The 20,983-nt window shown below is 50.6% G+C and overlaps 1 protein-coding gene across 4 annotated transcripts in view; it reads left to right on the top strand.

Annotated features, from left to right (window-relative positions):
* CA5A (carbonic anhydrase VA, mitochondrial) overlaps positions 1–20,983 on the top strand; it is a 32,816-nt gene that overhangs the window by 4,373 nt on the left and 7,460 nt on the right. For all 4 annotated transcript variants that reach the window (XM_014536670.1, XM_005862518.2, XM_005862520.2 and 1 more), the window contains 4 exons: positions 427–624; positions 16,695–16,813; positions 18,978–19,073; positions 19,227–19,289. In XM_014536670.1, coding sequence (XP_014392156.1) covers positions 427–624; positions 16,695–16,813; positions 18,978–19,073; positions 19,227–19,289 — 476 coding nt within the window. The remainder of the gene's footprint in view (positions 1–426; positions 625–16,694; positions 16,814–18,977; positions 19,074–19,226; positions 19,290–20,983) is intronic.

Here is a 20,983-nt window from a genome sequence, read left to right on the forward strand (position 1 = left end):
GCCTACATATGCAAATTAACCGCCATCTTTGTTGGCAGTTAATTTGCATATCGCCCTGGTTAGCCAATGGGAAGCGTAGCGAAGGTACAGTCAATTACCCTTTTTGTCTTTTATTAGATAGGATTACACTTTGACTGGTTGAACGGCCAACCAGTTGACCGGACACAGCATATTAGGCTTTTACTATATAGGATTATTCTTGTTCTTACAGATGAGGCTGTGTGCGGGGGGGTGGGGGGTGGGGAGATGTCAACAGGGAGAAGGTAAATAACATACCCAATAATTCAAGTGGCTCATTTGGTCACAAATGTGTCTTTCCCCCTACATAATGGTAAAAACTTTAACACAAAATTAATTATCAACACAAACAGGCTCAGTGAGGCCAGTGCAGCATCAGGACCTCCTTCTCTCCCTCTCTGTCCCCAGTGCACCCTCTTTGGAAGGGCCCAGCCTCCAAGCCCGGGGGCTCCCGGCAGTCCCCCATCAACATCCGCTGGAGGGACAGTGTTTATGACCCGGGGCTGCACCCTCTCCGGGTCTCCTATGACGCCGCGGCCTGCCGCTACGCCTGGAACACCGGCTACCTCTTCCAGGTGGAATTTGACGACGCCATCGAGGGCGCAGGTGAGCCTGGAGTGGGATTTGAGGCTTTTCTCTTCTCCTGTCACATCCTAAGAGCGGGGTCAGGGACTTAGCAGAGAAGGGCCTGAGAGCCTTAAGTATGAAGTCTGGGGACAAGGAACAGCACGGTGGCGGCAGAAACAGGATGAATTCTCGATGGCTCTCTGCGGGGACAGGGATGCTTATGTTACAGATTATAATGCCAACCACACGGTTCTGCTGGGGACAAAACTATGAATGAAGTTAAGTCCCTTCCCTCTGGGTTACATTCCAGGGACTGGAGAGGAAGAAACTCTAAGCAAATGAAAACACAAATATATGGCCCATCAGAGAGGAAACCAGAGAAGGGCCGAGGAGGGGGCTTGGAAGGAGAGGAGGAGGGAATGGCGTCTGGAGCCTGGTCACCTCGCTGGGTCTTACTCAGGGGAGACGGGTGGCCAGCAGACACTGAGCTGGCTGAGGTTTTAAACGAACACCCAGCTGCCAGGAGGAAGGGAGCGGAGGGGGACGGGGTGGAGGTTGTCTGGGATGATGGAGGGCTGAGGGGCAGGTGGGCAGGGTGGCGGGAGAGAAGCCCCCAAAGCCACCGTCCCTTTCTGGGGCCCCGCGCTCCATGAACCAGCTCATTAAATCCTCGCCGGGATGCTCGGGAGTTAGGGATGGCTACTCCGTCAGGCTGGGGCTGCTCCTTCTACCTCCGAACTCGTCAGGATTGTAAGCTTGTTTATGCCGCACATCCGTGTTCTTTCTGGGAGTGGAGAGTATTTGTACATGCCAGGTGGAGGGTGCCCCTGTGACCAGCCCCCAGTGAAAACCTTGGGTACCAAGTCTCCCGTGGGCATCCCTGGTAGACAACACTTCGCCCGTGTTGTCACAGCTCATTGCTGGGGGGTCAGCGCGTCCCTGTGACTCCACCAGAGAGGACACTGGAAGCTGGCGCCTGGTCTCCGGTCATCACCGGGGGCACCTTTTCCCTTTGCAGATTCTATCTTGGATCCTCTCTCTGTAATAAATCCAACCCTCAGGGGCACTTCTCAGGTGCGATTCCCCAAATGCAAGGAATGAGAACCCTAACTCTGGCCAATATAAGCAAAGAGGAACTGCTCGGAAGGCTAGGCCTAGCTGGAAGAAGAGGAGGGAAGGTGGATACGCAGATCTTGGAAAGCACAGGAACCAGGCCAGCTCCGGGCTCCGGGAGCAGGGGTTCTGCATTTATTTACTTAGCACACCAACTGTTTTTCTGCCCTTGTTGGTCTGTTCCAAGTTCAAATTCCCAAGGAGCAACTAAAATGGGCTTTTCAGGAATATGGTTTGCATTAATTTTAAACATTTTATGCAGCCACTTGAAAAGATTAAATAAAGAATAATAGTTCCTGAACTTTTGCTTGGTTAATAGTTGTGTGATACATATTCTAATAAGACTGAGAAAAAAACAGATATGGATGTAGATGAGCTCATAATTTTCCTATATAATTTTTATGTGTAGCTATGAGTCTGGCTGATATCTATAAACAGATTTCTTTTCCTTTAAGTTTTAAAATATAAAAAAACTTTGAAGGTTACTTGGGACTTTTGTATGAATAGAGTTAAGATACATTTGAAAAAGTAATTCAGATTCCCATAGGGAAAGGTCTGGTGGCTGAGCTTGGCACTTACCCAGTTCTCGGTCAGTGGGGAACCCAGCACCCTGACCCATGTCCTCACCAAGACCACATGCTCAGGTGCTATTTCTAGAAGGGGAAGCTATGCTGTACAGACAAGCAAACACCCTCTTTAAAAAGCACCACTCTGACAGCACACAAACAGGCTCCACTGTGGGAGTGCTGGGGTCCTCATTCTATGCAAGAAGAAATGGAGGCTCGGAGGGAAGTGACTCATTAAGATCTAGTGGCAGGGAAGTAGGAGGGTCCTGGTTCAAGGCCAAGTCCTGCCGGTTCTAACGCCCCCCGCCAGTCGTTGACTGGCTCCTTCTCCTTGTCAGGGGCTTCACAAACTTAAATATTCCTTGTAACAGCCGAGTGAGACAAATATTATTCCCCATTTGACAGATGAGAACACAGGGCTCAGATCCACGGCAGGAGGTCACAGAGCCCGCACAGCGAGAGTCTCTGCTCTCCGCAGAAGGGAATTTCAGGAGCATGAATCCTCTGTGGAAGGAACCTGCAGCCGATGTCCACAGGGTTCAGGCAAGAGGCCAGAGGTGCTAACCGCACGCAGGGGAGGAAAGGGCTAGCACACGGGAGGAATGTGGTCCTGTCAGTCCCCAGGAGAGCCAGCAGCCAGCTCAGGGTCCAGGTGGGCTCCTGGCTCAAGCCCAGCCAAGCCGTGTCCAGCGTGCTCACCCCAGCAGGAGGGCCAGGGGCAGTGAGGTCAGCCTGGGCTCCTGTCTCTCACCTACCAGCAAGAAGACGCCCACACCCAGACCCTCCTGACAGGTGGAAGAGGGAATCTCCTCGGTGCTCCAAGGGCCCGATGGCTTATATTATATTTTTATTTGGGTGTCTCACAGCATGGGTGCCTTGGAGCCTAGTTGCTCCTGTGTCTCATGGGAGTTCAGGGTCAGAGTTTAGGATGGGAAACTAGACTATTACAGGTGACCATCATCCTCAGAATCACAAGTCAAGGCCTCTTTTTGGTCAAGAATTCCAGTGTGTCTTGAATTTTTACCCAAAGCTTGAATCATAGGAGTGGGCATGGCCAGTCCCAGCTACCTTTTCTCTAACTTCAGTGATTGGTTCAGGGGTGGGCATGTGACTCAAGCCAAGCCAATGAGAGCCAAAGAGTTTTTCTTGGAAATGTTAAAAAAAGAACCTCTCTTTCTGCTAAGGTTGTGCTGAGGCCAGCAGTAAGGCTGCATCTGTGAGTCTTCATGGCAGAGCAAAGTCAAGAGATGGATAACAATTGAGGCTGGAGGCCATTGTCAGAGCCTCTAACTGCAGATCTGCCTGGAGCCAAACCAGCTGCTGGACTATTCAATCTCTTTTTTGCCTCAGTCAGTTTGATTTATCTTTCAGTCACTGATTTTCAAGAGTCCTAATACAAGTAAACAAACAAAAAGTGACTAGATTAAGAGAGAAGAAATAGAAGGGAGGCAGCTGGAGAATCACCAGTTTCAGTCCTTTTAATCTTTGCTCAAATGTAATTCAGCTGTAGGCTGGGTCTGTGCAATGATCTGTTTAACTTGACCCAGAGAGATTATTAGTAAGAGCATCATGCTTTAAGACTCTCAGACCTATCTGGGAAGCCAGGTCCACGTAAACCTGGCCCTTCTGAGTACAGTGGGGCCTTGACTTACGAGTTTAATTCGTTCCGTGACGGAGCTCGTAACTCAAATTACTCGTATGTCAAATCTTAAAGTGAATGAGTGAGACACGTGATGCTGGGCTGATGTGGCGTTCACTGTGACGTTCACTGCGCCAACTAGCGGTGGGGTATCTGAAGCTGGCTCGTAACCCAAATTTTAGCTCGCAACTCAAAGCAAAAAATCGGCCGAGAGACGGCTGGTATCTCGAAAAACTCGTTAGTCGGGACACTCGTAAGTCAAGGCCCCACTGTATATGGAGTCCTGGTAAATGTTTAGCAACTGGCCTGCTGGGATGTGGGTTGTGGGATGGAGATGGGGGGACAAGAAGCCATAATTTGTAGTGTTTGCCACTTCCCGTGGTGTAAATACTCCTGCACTGCCCACCTATTTCAAGCTCCAGTGCAAAGTCATTGACATGATTTAGGAAGAGACGCACACAGTTCCCAGGAGCCGGTATGAGCTTGTCCCACATGTCACTCTCTTGTTCTTTCTTCTCTTCAGTCCCTGCTGCCTCAGATCTTATTTTTGCTCTCATTTTTGCAAGGCATTCATTGTATTGGTTAAGACTTCCTTTGTGTTGCATGTGGCAGAAACTCAACTCAAACTGGCTTAAGCAAAGAAGAGGAAAACTTATTGGATTAAATTCCCCTCTCGGCTCTGCTTTCCCCTAGTGGGTTCATTCCATTTCCCCTGGAATGGGGCAAGGATGGTGGCCCTGTAGACCCTCCCAAAAGAGCAGCACAAAGGGACAAGCCCATGTCTCTGTCCCAGCAACAGCAGCATCGGCCCCAGGGCTGGTTGCCATGGCCGCGCTTCGGTCACGCATTTTGGGTAAACCAATCACAGTGACTCTGTGATTCTCTGTGATTGGCTGCCTTGGAGCAAGGTGAGGTCAGAGTGGAGGACCACAGGGGTGCTTTCCCAGAAGTGAGGTGAGGCTGGAGAGGCGCAGTGCTGTCTCCACTGGGCCTGACATCCTTGCTCTTGACCCTGAGCTGACCTTGGCTCACCCCTTTTTCTCATTGCTCTCAAAGCCCAAGGCTTTTGCACCCATTATTGCAGCCAGGCCTCTACATTGACCTGGCCGTGACCCCCACATTTTGGCTCCTCCACCACCTTCTCAATCTGGTTCAAAGGGACCCCACCCTGCCACAGACCGAAAGAATTATCTGGGTCTCTCTCCCCGGCCACATAAATTAGTTGGATAATTCCCCCTGTGGCTCATGTCCACACAGGCCAATCTGGTTTTACTTTACTTGTTATTTTCTCCAAAACCCAGTTTCCCTCTTCTTTCTTTCCTACTCAATTTCCCAGGCTCCCACACCCATCTCTATAGCTCCCTTTCCAGCCTCTAGCCCCCACCTTTTCAGATGATCTGTCTTCTCCGTTCACCTCTATTGGATATCGGGAGCCGTGGGAGGAAAGGAAATGGAAAACACAGCTGAAAGACGGGAAGTACTAAAAAAAAAAAAAGTTTTGTAGCAAGAAATGGAGATTAATGAGATTCTCCCACAATTAAAAGAGAACAAACCCAGGATGTACTAAAAGGAAATGCTCCACGAGCAAGGGAGGAAGTGAGTGGAGAAGGCGCGCGGGGTAGAGTAATTCTGCATAAAATGTGATCCCTTAGGTTGGGTAACACCAACAGGCGGGAGCCAAAAACTCAAAGCGAAACACAACTGGGAGGCCAAGGACATTTTCCATCAGCGTGGAAGGTTCCAGCAGTGCTTCCAGCAAGTGAGGGACACAAGTGCTTGGAGAGGAACGCCAGCCAGCGAGGGTGAATAACTGAGGTGGAGGCAGGGGCTCCTTCCAAGGAATGTGAGTGGTGCTGAGGCCCAGGAGGAAGGGGCTGGTGGAGCCATGAAGGACTTTACAGGAAGGGGGAGAGACCCCTGCCGTCAAACCCATTAAGCGCCACACATGAAAGAAGACCCCATGAGCCAGCGCAGCGATCCTTCGCATGATGAGTGACAGCGCCGGTTCCACCTGATGGGCATGTTTAGTGCAGAAAATGTATCCGAGGTCCAGGTTCCAAGGCCGGGGGTAGACCCCCTGCTGAGCAGGCCCTGTTCTATGAACCAGATCCTCGCTCACTGCTGCTTGGCCGTGACCACTCAATGTGCTAATCGGGGAACAGTTGTCAAGGCATTTAATTCTCTCCAAGGCCAGGGGTAGACCCCTGCTGAGCAGACCCTGTTCTATGAACCAGATCCTAGCTCACTGCTGCTTGGCCGTGACCACTCAACGTGCTAATCGGGGAACAGTTGTCAAGGCATTTAATTCTCACAAATCCCAAGAGAGGTAAATATTTCCACTTATTGGAAGAGGATACCCATATCCAATAGTCAAACCCAGGGCTATTTCCAAAACCTCCTCCCTCCCTCCCACCACATGAAAAAGCCGGTGCATCTGTTCTTGCTGACAGTGTGGGGCCTGACTCCAGGGTGCTAGAGGCCCTGCTGTCCCCCATCCCACCCTTAGCTGAGGGGAGCGAGTAGAGCAGCAGATGGCTTCCATGCCTCTGTCTTCCTTGCCAGGTCTTTGGGGGGACAGGGTCCTGGGCTGCCCCTCCAGCACCCAAGTGGCACCTCATCCTACTCTTCAAGGGTGGGGTGACAGCATGGGGTTGACGGGCTCACTCTCAAGTTGAAAAAATACAGGGTGTGAGGCCGAGTTCCTCCACTTACCATCTGGGTGGCGTGAAGATGTCACCTACCCTCTCTGACCCTCGGTCTCCTCCTCTGTGAACTGAAGCTCTGACTCCGTTGGCTGTGGGAAGAGTAGAAGAGGACCCGTGTGACGCGCTTAGCTCCATGGCGGAGAATCAAGCACTTGGTCAGGAATAGCTTTGCCTACTGTGGTGCCTTCCAAATGAGATGGTCAAGCAAGGCCTGGCTGTGTGCTCGTTTACTGTCTGCCACTAGAGGGAGCACAGAGAAGGCAGAGGAGCTGCCCCAGGCGGAGTCTGGCTCTGACCACCGAGGCCTCTGTGTTTGCATCACCAGTGCGAGAATCAAGCACTTGGTCAGGGATAGCTTTGCCTACTGTGGTGCCTTCCAAATCAGATGGTCAAGCAAGGCCTGGCTGTGTGCTCTTTTATTGTCTGCCACTAGAGGGAGCACGGAGGAGGCAGAGGAGCTGCCCCAGGCGGAGTCTGGCTCTCTGACCACCGAGGCCTCTGTGTTTGCATCACCAGTGGGCAGATGGAGGGCAAACGGAAACCTCGAGCCTGGAGGCTCCCCGGGACTTGCGAGCAGCCTTCCTGAAAGGTCACTCACTCGCAAGGACAGTAATGGGCAGCGAAGGCACCAGGCACTGAAGCCACAGCCTAACATCCTTTTGACATGGAAGTGAATCTTAAGCCATTTGTAAAGTGGGGCCAATCACAGCCTTTGTCCTCTAGACGACAATTGATACCTGTCCCACTGCCAAGCGATCCCAGCTGGCCCTCGTTCACCATTGCAGAATCAGCGGCTGGCGCACACGCAGGAGGTGAGCGTGTGCTTGCTCCTGGAGTGAACACGTGACCTGCACACCCGTGTGATTTCCACGTTTGCAGACTTCACTTCCATTAGGTGGAATCTTCAGGTGTAGCCACAAGGGGGCTGCCAGGGAGCATCTGGGGCTCCCCCGGACAGGCAGGTGGGGCCTGGAGAGGGGTCTGGCACTCAGCACTGCTTTGCCATCTCTCCATGCAGGACCCAAGTCCCAGGGACCCAAGCCCCAGGGGACCCCTCCGCTGGCTGGGCGCCTGCAGTGAGGCATGAGCTAGTGGTCCCAAGATTATGCAGAGGGGAGGGGAGGGGTCCCGGAGGGGAGGGAAGGCCGTGCTGTCAGGAAGGGGCCTGTGGCTGCAGGTCGGAAGACGACACCTTGCCTGGGATGAAAGACTGTGATTATCTCACTCATCCGGGGGCAGTTATTTTTCCCTGCAAATGTGGAAATTGGAGGTCTGGTTCCTAAAACCATATACTTCCCATCTTCACTTAAAAATGAAGATGTATTTTACCTGCTACCTTACTTATCTACTGGTCCTGGATATGGGTCCTTTTGGAGGTTGGGGGGGAAGTGTGATTCTCCACCCACGGGAATAATAATTCCCACCTAGGAAAACGCTCTGCCCTCTGGGACCCACGAGTCCACGGCACTCAGGATGGCATCTGTATAAATCTCTGGAGATTCCCCAGTACTCAGCATAGGCTGTGGCACACTGTAGGAGCTCAGTGAGTATTTGTTGAATGAACGAATGAATGATTTTTCTTCTTTTATGCATCTGTGGCTGGCTGAGCCCCTTCTAAAGGACAATCTTTTAAGATAATGTTTATCCTTCAGTGTCTTTATGGGAAGGTCCTATCTTGGGAGAAATAGTGGCTGTTTCAGGTGACTGCAAATCTCTGCTTTGATGATGATGGTGATGAGCATTTTAATAAGAACAATAATACCAGTAATAATAACAGGAAGTGCTGCTGCCAGTTGAGACCTGCTGGTGTTGGGGGCTGTGCTGGGGAGTGTTTTGTCAGCATCACTGTATTAGTTCCTCCGATGTTCTGATGAACTAGTGTCATTATCTTTTTCTTTTTTTAAATATATTTTTTATTGATTTCAGAGAAGGAGAGGAAGAGAGAGACAGAAACATCAAAGATGACAGGGAATCATTGATCAGCTGCCTCCTGCACGCCCCCTGCTGGGGACCGAGCCCGCAACCTGGGCATGTGCCCCTGACCAGAATCGAACCTGGGACCCTTGAGTCCACAGGCTCTATCCACTGAGCCAAACCGGCTAGGGCTAGTGTCATTATCTTTTAAAAGTGCCAAATCTGAGACACAGAAAGAGAAAACAACCCACGCCGAGCTGCACTGTGTGAAACCGGCTGTGAGCTCAAGTTTGTATGACTTTAAAACCGGAGCCGATAGGTGATGATCTCCGAGTTTAACTCCCAGGGAGTGATCTGGATTCCCTCATTCCGGGGTTCTGGGGTCGGGTTGTGACCCCCACACTGACAGTGTGCTGGCACCTGCTGTGGCTCCCACTTGCCTGGGGGCGGGGCCTTACAGAGAGCTTCCTGGTCTGGAGAACACACGGAAAACCTTTGACCTTGAACTTTACAGCTTCAGAATATTGGTTAAACCCCAGAGTGGCACCAAGGACCGGCTGCTCCTTGGTGATGTCGTGTTAGTTGCCGTTTTGACCAATTTGAATATCTCAAACGTCTCTTCATTTATTTTAAGCCTTAAAACAGCCGTGCCCAGCAAAAGCCTGCTCATCCTAGGAAAACCACTGAACTACAAATAGGTGGCTACTAACTGCCACTGTTGTAAGCACAGAGACGGTCGTGTCTGGGACCAGCCAAGGGCAGCAGGGATCATCCTCCAACGTCATCTGTCCTCGGGGGGTTTGAAGGGTCTGGCAGTCGCGGATACAGCACCTGCTCGTGGAGAAGTCTGCGGTGATGCACAGCCTCCTCTCTGTGGACAGACCCTGTCGATGGCAGAGCCTGGGGGCTGGGGGCTGGCAAGCTAAAGGCCCCTTTCTGTACTGGGCTTGCCTTTTTTAAAAAATATATATATTTTATTGACTTTTTACAGAGAGGAAGGGAGAGGGATAGAGAGTTAGAAACATTGATGAGAGAGAAACATCGACCAGCTGCCTCCTGCACACTCCCCACTGGGTATGTGCCCGCAACCAAGGTACATGCCCTTGACTGGAATCAAACCTGGGACCCTTGAGTCTGCAGGCCAACGCTCTATCCACTGAGCCAAACCAGTCAGGGCTGGGCTTGCCTTTTTAAAATGTTTTATTGAAGGGATATTTTTTGACACAGTGTTGTCACTATGAAAAGTCACGCTGAGATTTTTAAAACCCAGGGCTGCAATCTGAAATCGGGCTCCTAACTTTCCTGGCCAGAAAAACCGCAGAGTTTGGCTTGAACACTGCTACGTGAGCTGATGGTCTGAACCTTCAAGCAGGCCTGGGGTGAGGCCACTGGGTGACCTGGGGCAGGTGACTTAACTCCCGAGTCAGTTTCCTCATCTCAAAAATGAGCTACTAGTACCTGCTGCGAGGAGGTCCCACGTTCCCTGGGGGAACCTGAGGTGCTTTGCACAATGCCCAGCAGTAGCAGGTGCTTGATAAATGCCGGCTTGTTAGGTGGTAGCTTCCAGCATGCACTCACTGCCCCTCAGGTGCTGACGGTACACAAGCTACGGGCGCTGCCCGCACAGCACCCGGGACACAGGAGACGCTAAGCAGTGAGAGCCTTTCCTCTTTAATCGGCTATTTCATCCCAGACAGAGACATGTCGATGGCTGCTGGGTTTTGTCTTTGAGCGCTTCCAAATTGCCAGGCATCGTGCTAAGACCTTTGTATTTACCGCATCACTTAATTCTTGCAGTGTCCCTCCGAGTAAGCACTAGGGTCATCCCCATATTACAGATGGGGAAACTGAGGTCGGGAGCAATTCAGTAACTGGACCAAGATCACTCAGCTTGGAAGAGATGGTGCGGGCATCTGACTCCAGACCCTGCTCCCACAGAGAGGGAGACAAAATACGATTTCCCAGTTTTTAAATAAATACACAGGCACTTTGCTAGTGGGCTGTCTTTGCGGGTCGAGTCTAAGTTAAGAGACATTATTACAGTGAGATTCTTCTCTGTGGTCCATGTCTGCTGACGTTCCTGATAACGCGCTTTCTGACGCCCTCTTTTTCTCTTCTGAAATGCATTTCAAAGAGTGAGGCTGCAACCCTCAAAATGGCAGATCCCGGTGTGTCTCCACCCATCGGCCACATGGGGGCGCTCCAGCCCAGCCCATGTTACAGCCTAGCCCCGCCTGCCCGCCCCAGACCTCTTCCTCCTCGCTACCCTCCTAGAAAAGCTTATCTCCTTATTTACATTTGCACATGACAGGCTAGCGAGGGGCAGCAGGCTTTTGGGGTGTCGGTTCTGGGTTTGCTTGGTCCCAGCCCAGGTTTCCAGCAAGTCCCTGGTTCATGTACAAATGACCAGAATCAGCTTGAACGGGAGGAGACCTATACTCTGGAGGCCCCACTGAAAAGGGACATTCTTCCCTGCAGTGGGAGAGCCCCGGGATTTCAAAGAACAGACTTCCATTTATGTTCGGGCTGCCCGCAGCAATAAAGCAAAGAAACGCAGGGGCAGACAGGCGGGAGTCTGACTGGTGGGAGGCTGCTTCGGTCAAGGGTCCTGGGGGCAGTTTGATGTGGGAGTGGAGTGTGGTCATGGGCTCCAGTCCTGCTCAGAGTGTGAACTTGGGAAAGTCTCCTGACCCCTGCACCTCCTCACCTTACAGAGGAAGTCCCCGCCCATCCCAGCGGTCTCTGGTTCTGGCTCTCTGTGGCCGGCAACAGTGGGGAGTGACTTTGCTAAAGGTTATTTTTGGCGGGGATCTGGCAGACTTCCAGCTAGCGGTGAATGTATGCCTCATGCAGTTGGTATCTTTCTTTTTGGAGACCTCACCTATGGACCTACGTAGAAGTCTAAATGCTTGAGCTGGAAGGGACCACAGGAACCATGTAGGTAGTACTTCTTTTTTAATAGATGAAGGAGCTGCGTCCCTGAAAGGTTACATGACATTTAGTCACCGGCATCATCATCATCGTCGTCTGACAACACTTTACAAAGTGACCTCCCTGCCATTATCTCCATTTATCCTGCCAACACTCCTCATTTCACAGGTGGGGAGGCTGGGCTCAGAAAGGCTGAGCAACTTGCTCAAGGTCACACAGCAAGTGAGAGCTAAGCTGCAAATCCAGCTCTTGAAATAATTATAGTGTTTGGTGGAATTCCCTAGGAATCTTAGGCAGTTCCCAAGCTACCATGGGAAAGGCTGAATTCTGCTGTAATACACAGATCTGCTCAATACACAGTGACTGACTGAACCAATCAATGAGCTGAGTAATCCCACGCATTCACCCACCAGGTGCCTCCAATGGATGTGCCCTGGACTAAGTGCTGAGAATACAATGATGAGCAAGACAGAAATGGCCCCCGTCCTGGGAATTGAGTGGATGGTACTTAGCTCGCAGCCTTCTAACTGTTCACCAGTTTGTGTCCCATTCAATTTGTCCCTTAGCTGAAACACCCATCATTCCTGCCTTCTGCACTTATGTTCTGGAAAAGATGATACAGATGTGCGTTGTATCCCCGTGGTTACCTTCTGCGTGCGCGAGCACATGGCCAGTCTCGGTCTCTCAGTCCCAGGGTACCTCCTGGAGGACGTTTGGTCAGGTGACAGGTTCACCTCTCGGTCACTAGCGATGTACTTTGGTTGCATGTGGTCTCCGGCTGCCCAATGCTACAAACTCCCTTTCCACCACAGATACAAGGCGCCAGGCAGAAGTGCACAAAGATGACCTCTGCCTGCGTTTCATGGTTCTGTAACTCCTTAGATTACATTTTGTACTTTGAAGAAAAAAAGTAATACACAGATCTGCTTACTGAGTGACTGACTGAACCAATCAATGAGCTGAGTGATCCCACGCATTCACCCACCAGGTGCCTCCAATGGATGTGCCCTGGACTAAGTGCTGAGAATACAATGATGAGCAAGACAGAAATGGCCCCCGTCCTGGGAATTGAGTGGATGGTACTTAGCTCGCAGCCTTCTAACTGTTCACCAGTTTGTGTCCCATTCAATTTGTCCCTTAGCTGAAACACCCATCATTCCTGCCTTCTGCACTTATGTTCTGGAAAAGATGATACAGATGTGCGTTGTATCCCCGTGGTTACCTTCTGCGTGCGCGAGCACATGGCCAGTCTCGGTCTCTCAGTCCCAGGGTACCTCCTGGAGGACGTTTGGTCAGGTGACAGGTTCACCTCTCGGTCACTAGCGATGTACTTTGGTTGCATGTGGTCTCCGGCTGCCCAATGCTACAAACTCCCTTTCCACCACAGATACAAGGCGCCAGGCAGAAGTGCACAAAGATGACCTCTGCCTGCGTTTCATGGTTCTGTAACTCCTTAGATTACATTTTGTACTTTCAAGAAAAAAGGGGAAAGGTGCACATTTTGGCATCAGGCTGGGTTCGAATCCTAGCTCCAATTGCTGCACCTCAGGGATTTTTCACAACCTATTTAACTACTTACCATAAATTAAAACACAACATAAAACTACAAAGGCCAGAAGAAAAAAAGGGGAAAGGCGCACATTTTGGCATCAGGCTGGGTTCGAATCCTAACTCCAATTGCTGCACCTCAGGGATTTCTCACAACCTATTTAACTACTCACCATAAATTAAAACACAACATAAAACTACAAAGGCCAGTCTGCGCGAGCATCCTCACCCCCTCGAAGGAAAACAATCACCCCTCTTGTATTTCTAACTGCGAACATCTCCATTAAAGCCTCAAAAAAAAACAAAAAACTACAAAGGCCAGTCTGCGCAAGTATCCTCATCCCTCCAAGAAAAACAATCACCCCTCCTGTACTTCTAACCGCGAACATCTCCGTTAAAGCCTTGCAGTTTGAACCACCTGAGAGGCTCTCCTCTGCGCGAGCATCCTCACCCCCTCGAAGGAAAACAATCACCCCTCTTGTATTTCTAACTGCGAACATCTCCATTAAAGCCTTGCAGTTTGAACCACCTGAGAGGCTCTCCTCCTTCATGTCACAGTTCTCTTGGCCACCGATGGATTCAGACTTTATGATTTGAAATGTGGGGTCTTGTTTTTCTTTATCTCACCCAAGGATATGTTTTATTGATTTGAGGGAGAAAAGGGGGGAGGGGAGAGAGAGAAAGAGAGATCAGTTGCCTCCTGGAAACACCCCGGCTGGAGATCTAATTCACAACCTAGGTATGCACCCTGACCGGGAATTGAACCCACAACCTTTTAATGAACAGGAAGATACTCCAGGCAACTGAGCCACCTGGCCAGGGATAAAATGTTCTTATATACTTGGTAGAGAAAGAGATATTTCTGCCTGTTTTTGAAAGTAGGGGTGTAATGTGTGTGTGTGTGTGTGTGTGTGTGTGTGTGTGTGTGTGTGTGTGTTAAGGAGAGTAGAAGATTACCTCATGAGCCATAGAACTTGATGATTGGACAACCCTAATGACCTTGACCAACACCCTCATTTGGAGTCAAGAAAGATGGCGGGAAGCTTTACAACTCGATTGGGAGCAGAATCATGAGCGGAACCTGTTTTCTTGTTTATAGTTCAGTGTTTCCTGCTACAAATACTTTTTATGGTAAAGACCAAACAGAAAACGCCACTAGCCAGTAGTATTTGACATGTAGAGGGGTTGATGCAAGCAAGGCCCCTGGAATTCACTCCACCGCTCTGCCATGTGTTCCAGGCTTGTCCCAGCCACCCCAGTAGCACAAGCTCACTTCAACCAAAAGTGAGATGCCCAACAGTTACAATTGAGTGGATGGTACTTAGCTCGCAGCCTTCTAACTGTTCACCAGTTTGTGTCCCATTCAATTTGTCCCTTAGCTGAAACACCCATCATTCCTGCCTTCTGCACTTACGTTCTGGAAAAGATGATACTGATGTGCGTTGTATCCCTGTGGTTACCTTCCGCGTGCGTGAGCACATGGCCAGTCTTAGTCTCAGTCCCAGGGTACCTCCTGGAGGACGTTTGGTCAGGTGACAGGCTCACCTCTCGGTCACTAAGCGATGTACTTTGGTTGCATGTGGTCTCCGGCTGCCCAATGCTACAAACTCCCTTTCCACCACAGATACAAGGCGCCAGGCAGAAGTGCACAAAGATGACCTCTGCCTGTGCTTCATGGTTCTGTAACTCCTTAGATTACATTTTGTACTTTGAAGAAAAAAAGGGGAAAGGCGCACATTTTGGCATCAGGCTGGGTTCGAATCCTAACTCCAATTGCTGCACCTCAGGGATTTCTCACAACCTATTTAACTACTCACCATAAATTAAAACACAACATAAAACTACAAAGGCCAGTCTGCGCGAGCATCCTCACCCCCTCGAAGGAAAACAATCACCCCTCTTGTATTTCTAACTGCGAACATCTCCATTAAAGCCTTGCAGTTTGAACCACCTGAGAGGCTCTCCTCCTTCATGTCACAGTACTCTTGGCCACCGATGGATTCAGACTTTATGATTTGAAATGTGGGGTCTTGTTTTTCTTTATCTCACCCAAGGATATGTTTTATTGATTTGAGGGAGAAAAGGGGGGAGGGGAGAGAGAGAAAGAGAGATCAGTTGCCTCCTGGAAACACCCCGGCTGGAGATCTAATTCACAACCTAGGTATGCACCCTGACCGGGAATTGAACCCACAACCTTTTAATGAACAGGAAGATACTCCAGGCAACTGAGCCACCTGGCCAGGGATAAAATGTTCTTATATACTTGGTAGAGAAAGAGATATTTCTGCCTGTTTTTGAAAGTAGGGGTGTAATGTGTGTGTGTGTGTGTGTGTGTGTGTGTGTGTGTGTGTGTGTTAAGGAGAGTAGAAGATTACCTCATGAGCCATAGAACTTGATGATTGGACAACCCTAATGACCTTGACCAACACCCTCATTTGGAGTCAAGAAAGATGGCGGGAAGCTTTACAACTCGATTGGGAGCAGAATCATGAGCGGAACCTGTTTTCTTGTTTATAGTTCAGTGTTTCCTGCTACAAATACTTTTTATGGTAAAGACCAAACAGAAAACGCCACTAGCCAGTAGTATTTGACATATAGAACTTTATGATTGGACGAGACCCTAATGACTTTGACCAACACCCTCATTTGGAGTCAAGAAAGATGGTGGGAAGCTTTACAACTCGATTGGGAGCAGAATCATGAGCGGAACCTGTTTTCTTGTTTATAGTTCAGTGTTTCCTGCTACAAATACTTTTTATGGTAAAGACCAAACAGAAAACGCCACTAGCCAGTAGTATTTGACATGTAGAGGGGTTGATGCAAGCAAGGCCCCTGGAATTCACTCCACCGCTCTGCCATGTCTTCCAGGCTTGTCCCAGCCACCCCAGTAGCACAAGCTCACTTCAACCAAAAGTGAGATGCCCAACAGTTACCATTGCATTTGTTCCTGGAAATCTATTAGCAAAGTGCAGCGAGGGGCAGGCCACGCCATGTACATCGGAGCCACCCAGGAGACAGTTAAAATGCAGGGTCCCTGCCCTAACCCTGAGCCCCTGGGTGGCGCCCACAATCCCACAGTTGAGAGCCAGACTCCTCCTTGGCAGATGCTCAGGTCTGAGCCCGAGTGCATCAGGCTAACAGCTCTTGGGGAGGCTCCGCCAAGTATTTAGAGTGACTTAGAAAGGAGTGTTCCTATAAAACCTGGTCATGTAGTGGGACTAGACTGAGCTAGAGCTGCATCAAGACCAGAGCTGGTGGGAAAGGCAGCATGTTGTAGCTCAGAATTTGTTTAAAATCTTGCTCTTAACATATTAGTTTATGAAATTATTTGGTGATAGGATTTAAGCCTTTTTTCATTCAAGAGACATATATTTTTTTCTTAGTTAAGGAAGCCTGGAAATCTTATAGGACAGGCATACATCTCAAATGGTTTTTCTTTGCTTCATTGCTGCGGGGAGGGATTGAGGCCCTACCGCCACCTGGTGGCAGCACTGGAATCTGCACCATTACTGTGAGCTGGATGTGGGCCCGCCTGGGGCCCGGTAACTGGGACATGGGGCCCACCTTCCAGTTTGTCATTTCAGCAAGACATCAGTCGAGCGTGAAATCATGCGGCTTCAGCGTAGACAGTGTCACAGCAATACCACAATCCAAAGAATAGACAAACTAACACACACGGGTTTCATTTTTCAGGAATCAGCGGTGGCCCCTTGGAAAACCACTACCGCCTGAAGCAGTTCCACTTCCACTGGGGAGCAGTGAACGAGTGGGGCTCCGAGCACACGGTGGAGGACCACGTGTACCCGGCAGAGGTGTGTAGATGTCCGAGGCCCACATGTGGATGCTTTCTACGTGCCGGGCTTCGTTGTAGGGTGGCCAGCCATCCAGTGGCCCAGAAACGGAGTGTTTCCTGGGATGTGGGCCTCTCCGCGCTCCAACCAGAACAGTCGGCCACCCCACCCGTTCAATCACACAACCATCCTGAAGGGAGGGTGTTTTTAGCACCTTCATTTAGCAGAAGAAGACGCGGAAGTTCTAAGTGGTTGGGTAGCTTGCCAAAACCAGGCAGCTGGGATTCAGGAACAATCTGCGCTCTAAGCCTCTCCCTCAGCCCCGCGCTTGCTGGTGGTCCACTTCCGACTCGCACCTTCCTGTCCTTCAGGGTGTGAGGCCACCTATCGAGAATCTGAAAATCTTTACAATAGAGATCATCCTAAAACAAAGTGACCTCTGAAACATTAAAATAAAATGGGAGTCAGGGAAAAAATGAGCGGAGATTAATGCTAGGAACTGGGTTTTGTAGTTATGGTGGGGTGATAAGTGGTAATATATAGATTTCCCCCAATATTTTATTATGAAAAATTTCTAACAAACCAAAAAATTGAAAGAACTGTACAGTGAGAACCCGTGAGTCTGCCACTAAGATTCTAAGATTAATGTTTTGCCATATTCACTTTATCACACGTCTGTCCACCCACCCATCCCTTTATCCACCCACCAACCACCTGCCTTTCGGATGCATTTCAAGTTACGAGCTGTTTTTGTTTCAACTTTCTGTTGCCATTGTTATGGGAGTAATACTATAGTTAAAATCGAACTAGAGTCCAGCCAGCCCCCAAAATAAAAATGACCAGTAACCACACACCCAGGCGGGATCTCTGGGGACAGTTTATAAAGAGGCGATTACATCTATTGATATAATTACACACGTTTACAAACGTGACAAAAATGAAAGAGCAGCGGCTTGCAACATGCTCCCTTTCATTTGACAACACAAACTGTGTATCTGCACCACGGTTTTTAATTTTTACAGGTATTTTAACAGAGGAGCTTGTTGTAATTTATTAGCATAGAGGCGAGATCAGCAATGGGACCCACGCATGCTGTAAAGTGCCATTTCCGGTGGGGGGCGTGGAGGGCAAAGCCAGCTCCAAAGGCAGCGTCTCTGAAGGCAGGAGGCTGCAGTCAGGGCTGTGGGCCAGCTGTCTCTGTTTCTGGCAGATTGCAATAGGACAGCAGGTGTGGGGTTCCAGGTAAGCTACAGAGAAGCCACCCCCATGGTCCCCAGTGCACATGGCTGGGAACAGGGGGTTCCAGGTAAGCTACAGAGAAGCAGGGGAGGCCTCGCCACCCCCATGGTCCCCAGTGCACATGGCTGGGAACACTGGGATTTGGGAGTGAGGTGCCACCTGAGCACACGTGGACCCCGGCAGAGGACCCAGGGCCTTGGAATCCAGCAGCGCCTGGGGAGGGCTTGCTGCCTCGGGGTTCGGGTCTCCATTCAGAAAGACCTCACCACAGCTCATTCCTGTAGAAGGAAATCTGTAAGGACACCCAGGCCCCATCCACGTTCTGAGCCAGACCCGGCGTGGGCAGCACCGTGAGCTCTCATCACAGAGAACCCCGAGCCAGCCCAGGGGTTCCTCCTGCTGGCCAGTGACCCAGGACAGCCTGTTTCCCAAGCCGGGCCCCTGCCCCTGATTTAAACCCTTGTCATCTGGCCAGTCCTGATGCCAGAAGGAAGGGTGTGAAATAAGGACACAGGAAGTTCAAGTGAGGACGACAAATGGAGAGAAAAATGCAATATTGGGGACATTAAAATTATTTGTTGTTTATGTGAAATTCAAAGTTTGGGAGTCCTGCATTTGATCTGGCAAACACTTTCAAGGATATCTGAAAAAATATGAAAAATAGCAAATAACCCACTCTCTCCAACCCCCATTTCTATTTTATAAAGTTAAAAGGAGCCTCTTTCTCTCCCACCAAAAACGCAAAGGCCTTTACGGTCTGTGATTCTATCAGCCACGTGGGGCTCCAAGCATGCTGGTGGCGCCCGCGTTCCTTACCCCGGCTGCTCAGGCTGAATTCATTAAAACCATTGAATGGACACATAGGTCTGCCACACAGCAGGGGGGCAACGGTGTCATTTCTTGCTGCAGCGTGATGGGTACAAGGTCTCTTCCTCCTGTGTTTCAGCTGCATTTAGTTCACTGGAATGCTGTGAAATACCCAAACTACAAAGAAGCTGTAATGGGAGAGAACGGCTTGGCTGTCATAGGCGTGTTTTTAAAGGTAACCTCTCGCTGGGCTGGGGCGCCGCCCTCCTGGTGAAGAAGTGGTGTGCGGCCACGGGGCTGCTTTTTGAACAGTCCCCGTAGGATGAGGCGCGCTTGCCGCCCTGCCCGCTGCCTTTTCGAATGAACATGTTGTGTCTGTGCCGCGCAGCTGGGGTCCCACCACGAGGCACTGCAGACGCTGGTGGACATCTTGCCGGAAATAAAGCATAAGGTAAGCCGCACATATCAGAGTCAGCGTCCTCGGAGAAGCACGGCTGGGCAGGGCACTGGCTCGTTTGCAAGGGGAAGACGGCCAGCTGGTGCGCGTGCTGAGGGGGTCTAAGTCCCATCCTGAAATGGAGCTCCCTGGGGCTGACTCCAGGTGTGTCGTGCGTTGGCCCACGCTCTGCTGTCACTGTGTCACTGCTGTTCTGGGGCCCCTGTCTTATCAGTATAAATGGGGTGTTGGACTCGATTTGAGTTTCCCCCCAAATTCAGTCATTCAGGCAGCATCTTGAAGATTTTCGCCATGTCGCCCTGCACTGGTCCTGTCCCCAGCAATAACATCCATTAATGCTAACGTCTGTTTTAAAGCTGATGGAAATAAATACTAACTATTAACCTTTAAGAGTGCCTACCCATCCCTGAGAGCATGGAGACCATGGGAAGAGGGAAACCCACAACCCACCACGCGTGGGAGGCAGAGCGCATCTTGGCTCAGCTCCCCTTGGACACCTTGTCGCGTTAAGCACGACTCTGAAAGATAACAAGGCCAACAATGTCGCTTTTCTCCAACATCGGCTAAGACAGGACTTTGATGGAGAAGTGGACATTCCAAAGAAATGCAGTTTATTTGTTCGGGACCAAACAAAAGCATTCTGAGAGGGAAGGAGTCGCTGTGGTCCTTGAACGTGGTCCTTGGACGGATGGGGCTCCCACCTGCCTTAACAATGGTGAGCGCGTCCCACAGGAAGGCTGGGGTCAGCCCTTCCTTGGCTGGCTCACTGGGGCCCTTTGATCTGTGTGGTGCCTTCCCCTTGATGTGGGCCTCTGCGTGGGGCCCCTGGGACCGAGCCCAGATCACCCTCCCCACCCCCCGCCGCCATGGCTGCCAGCTCAGGAACTCCACAAGGACAAGGTGCTCGGAGCATCCTCTTCCTCGCTGGTCTCCGGCCAGAGTAAACCTGGGATGTTTTCCCCACCAGCATCCACCGCCTACATGGGGTGGCCTCCGCCTCCCAGTGGGAAAGAAAGGAGCTGGCTGTGAGGTCCTGTTTGCTCAGGTGGTGTTTCCCTCTGGAGAGTTCCCCCCCCCCCCCACACACACACACTCACATGAGCTAACTCAGGGTCTCCTGGGCCAACCACCAGGGAGGAATGGTGTCTGGCGTGCGGTGACAGGAGACGCTGCCTGGGCTCAGTCTGGTCCTGAGGATCATCTCTGGGCCTCAGTTTCCTCACCTGAAGCATAAGAGAATCTTAGAGGTGAAAGGCCCAGCCCCGGTGAGCAGGAGCCGTGCTCCATGGGATGGGAGGTGTCGTCCATCAGTCATTTGTCACAGTCTGCACTCCGTCCTGGGTTCTGGCCGATTTTTTAAACTTTGCAGTGTTAAGAGTCATCTTTGTGGTGTACATTCTATTGGTCTTGACACATTAGTGGAGTCACCCAGCCAGGCCCACACAAAACCGTTGCCGCCCGGCATGTCCCATCCTGTGGCCCTCGCACAGTCATGCCCCTGCCCCCAAGCCTGGGCGACCACTGATTTGTTCCAAACCCTATGGTTTTGCCTTTTCTCCCATTTTATTCTCCCATCTTGTACCGAATGGAGCTTCCTTTGTCCACTACCTTCCCTCTTTCCCAAGTGGGATGTGCATGTTAGAAAAGAGAACGGGAAGACTTTTGAGTGGGCGCCCACCACCAGGAGC

Source organism: Myotis brandtii, unplaced genomic scaffold, assembly GCF_000412655.1.
Source record: "Myotis brandtii unplaced genomic scaffold, ASM41265v1 scaffold165, whole genome shotgun sequence".
NCBI classification, from domain to species: Eukaryota; Metazoa; Chordata; class Mammalia; order Chiroptera; family Vespertilionidae; genus Myotis; species Myotis brandtii.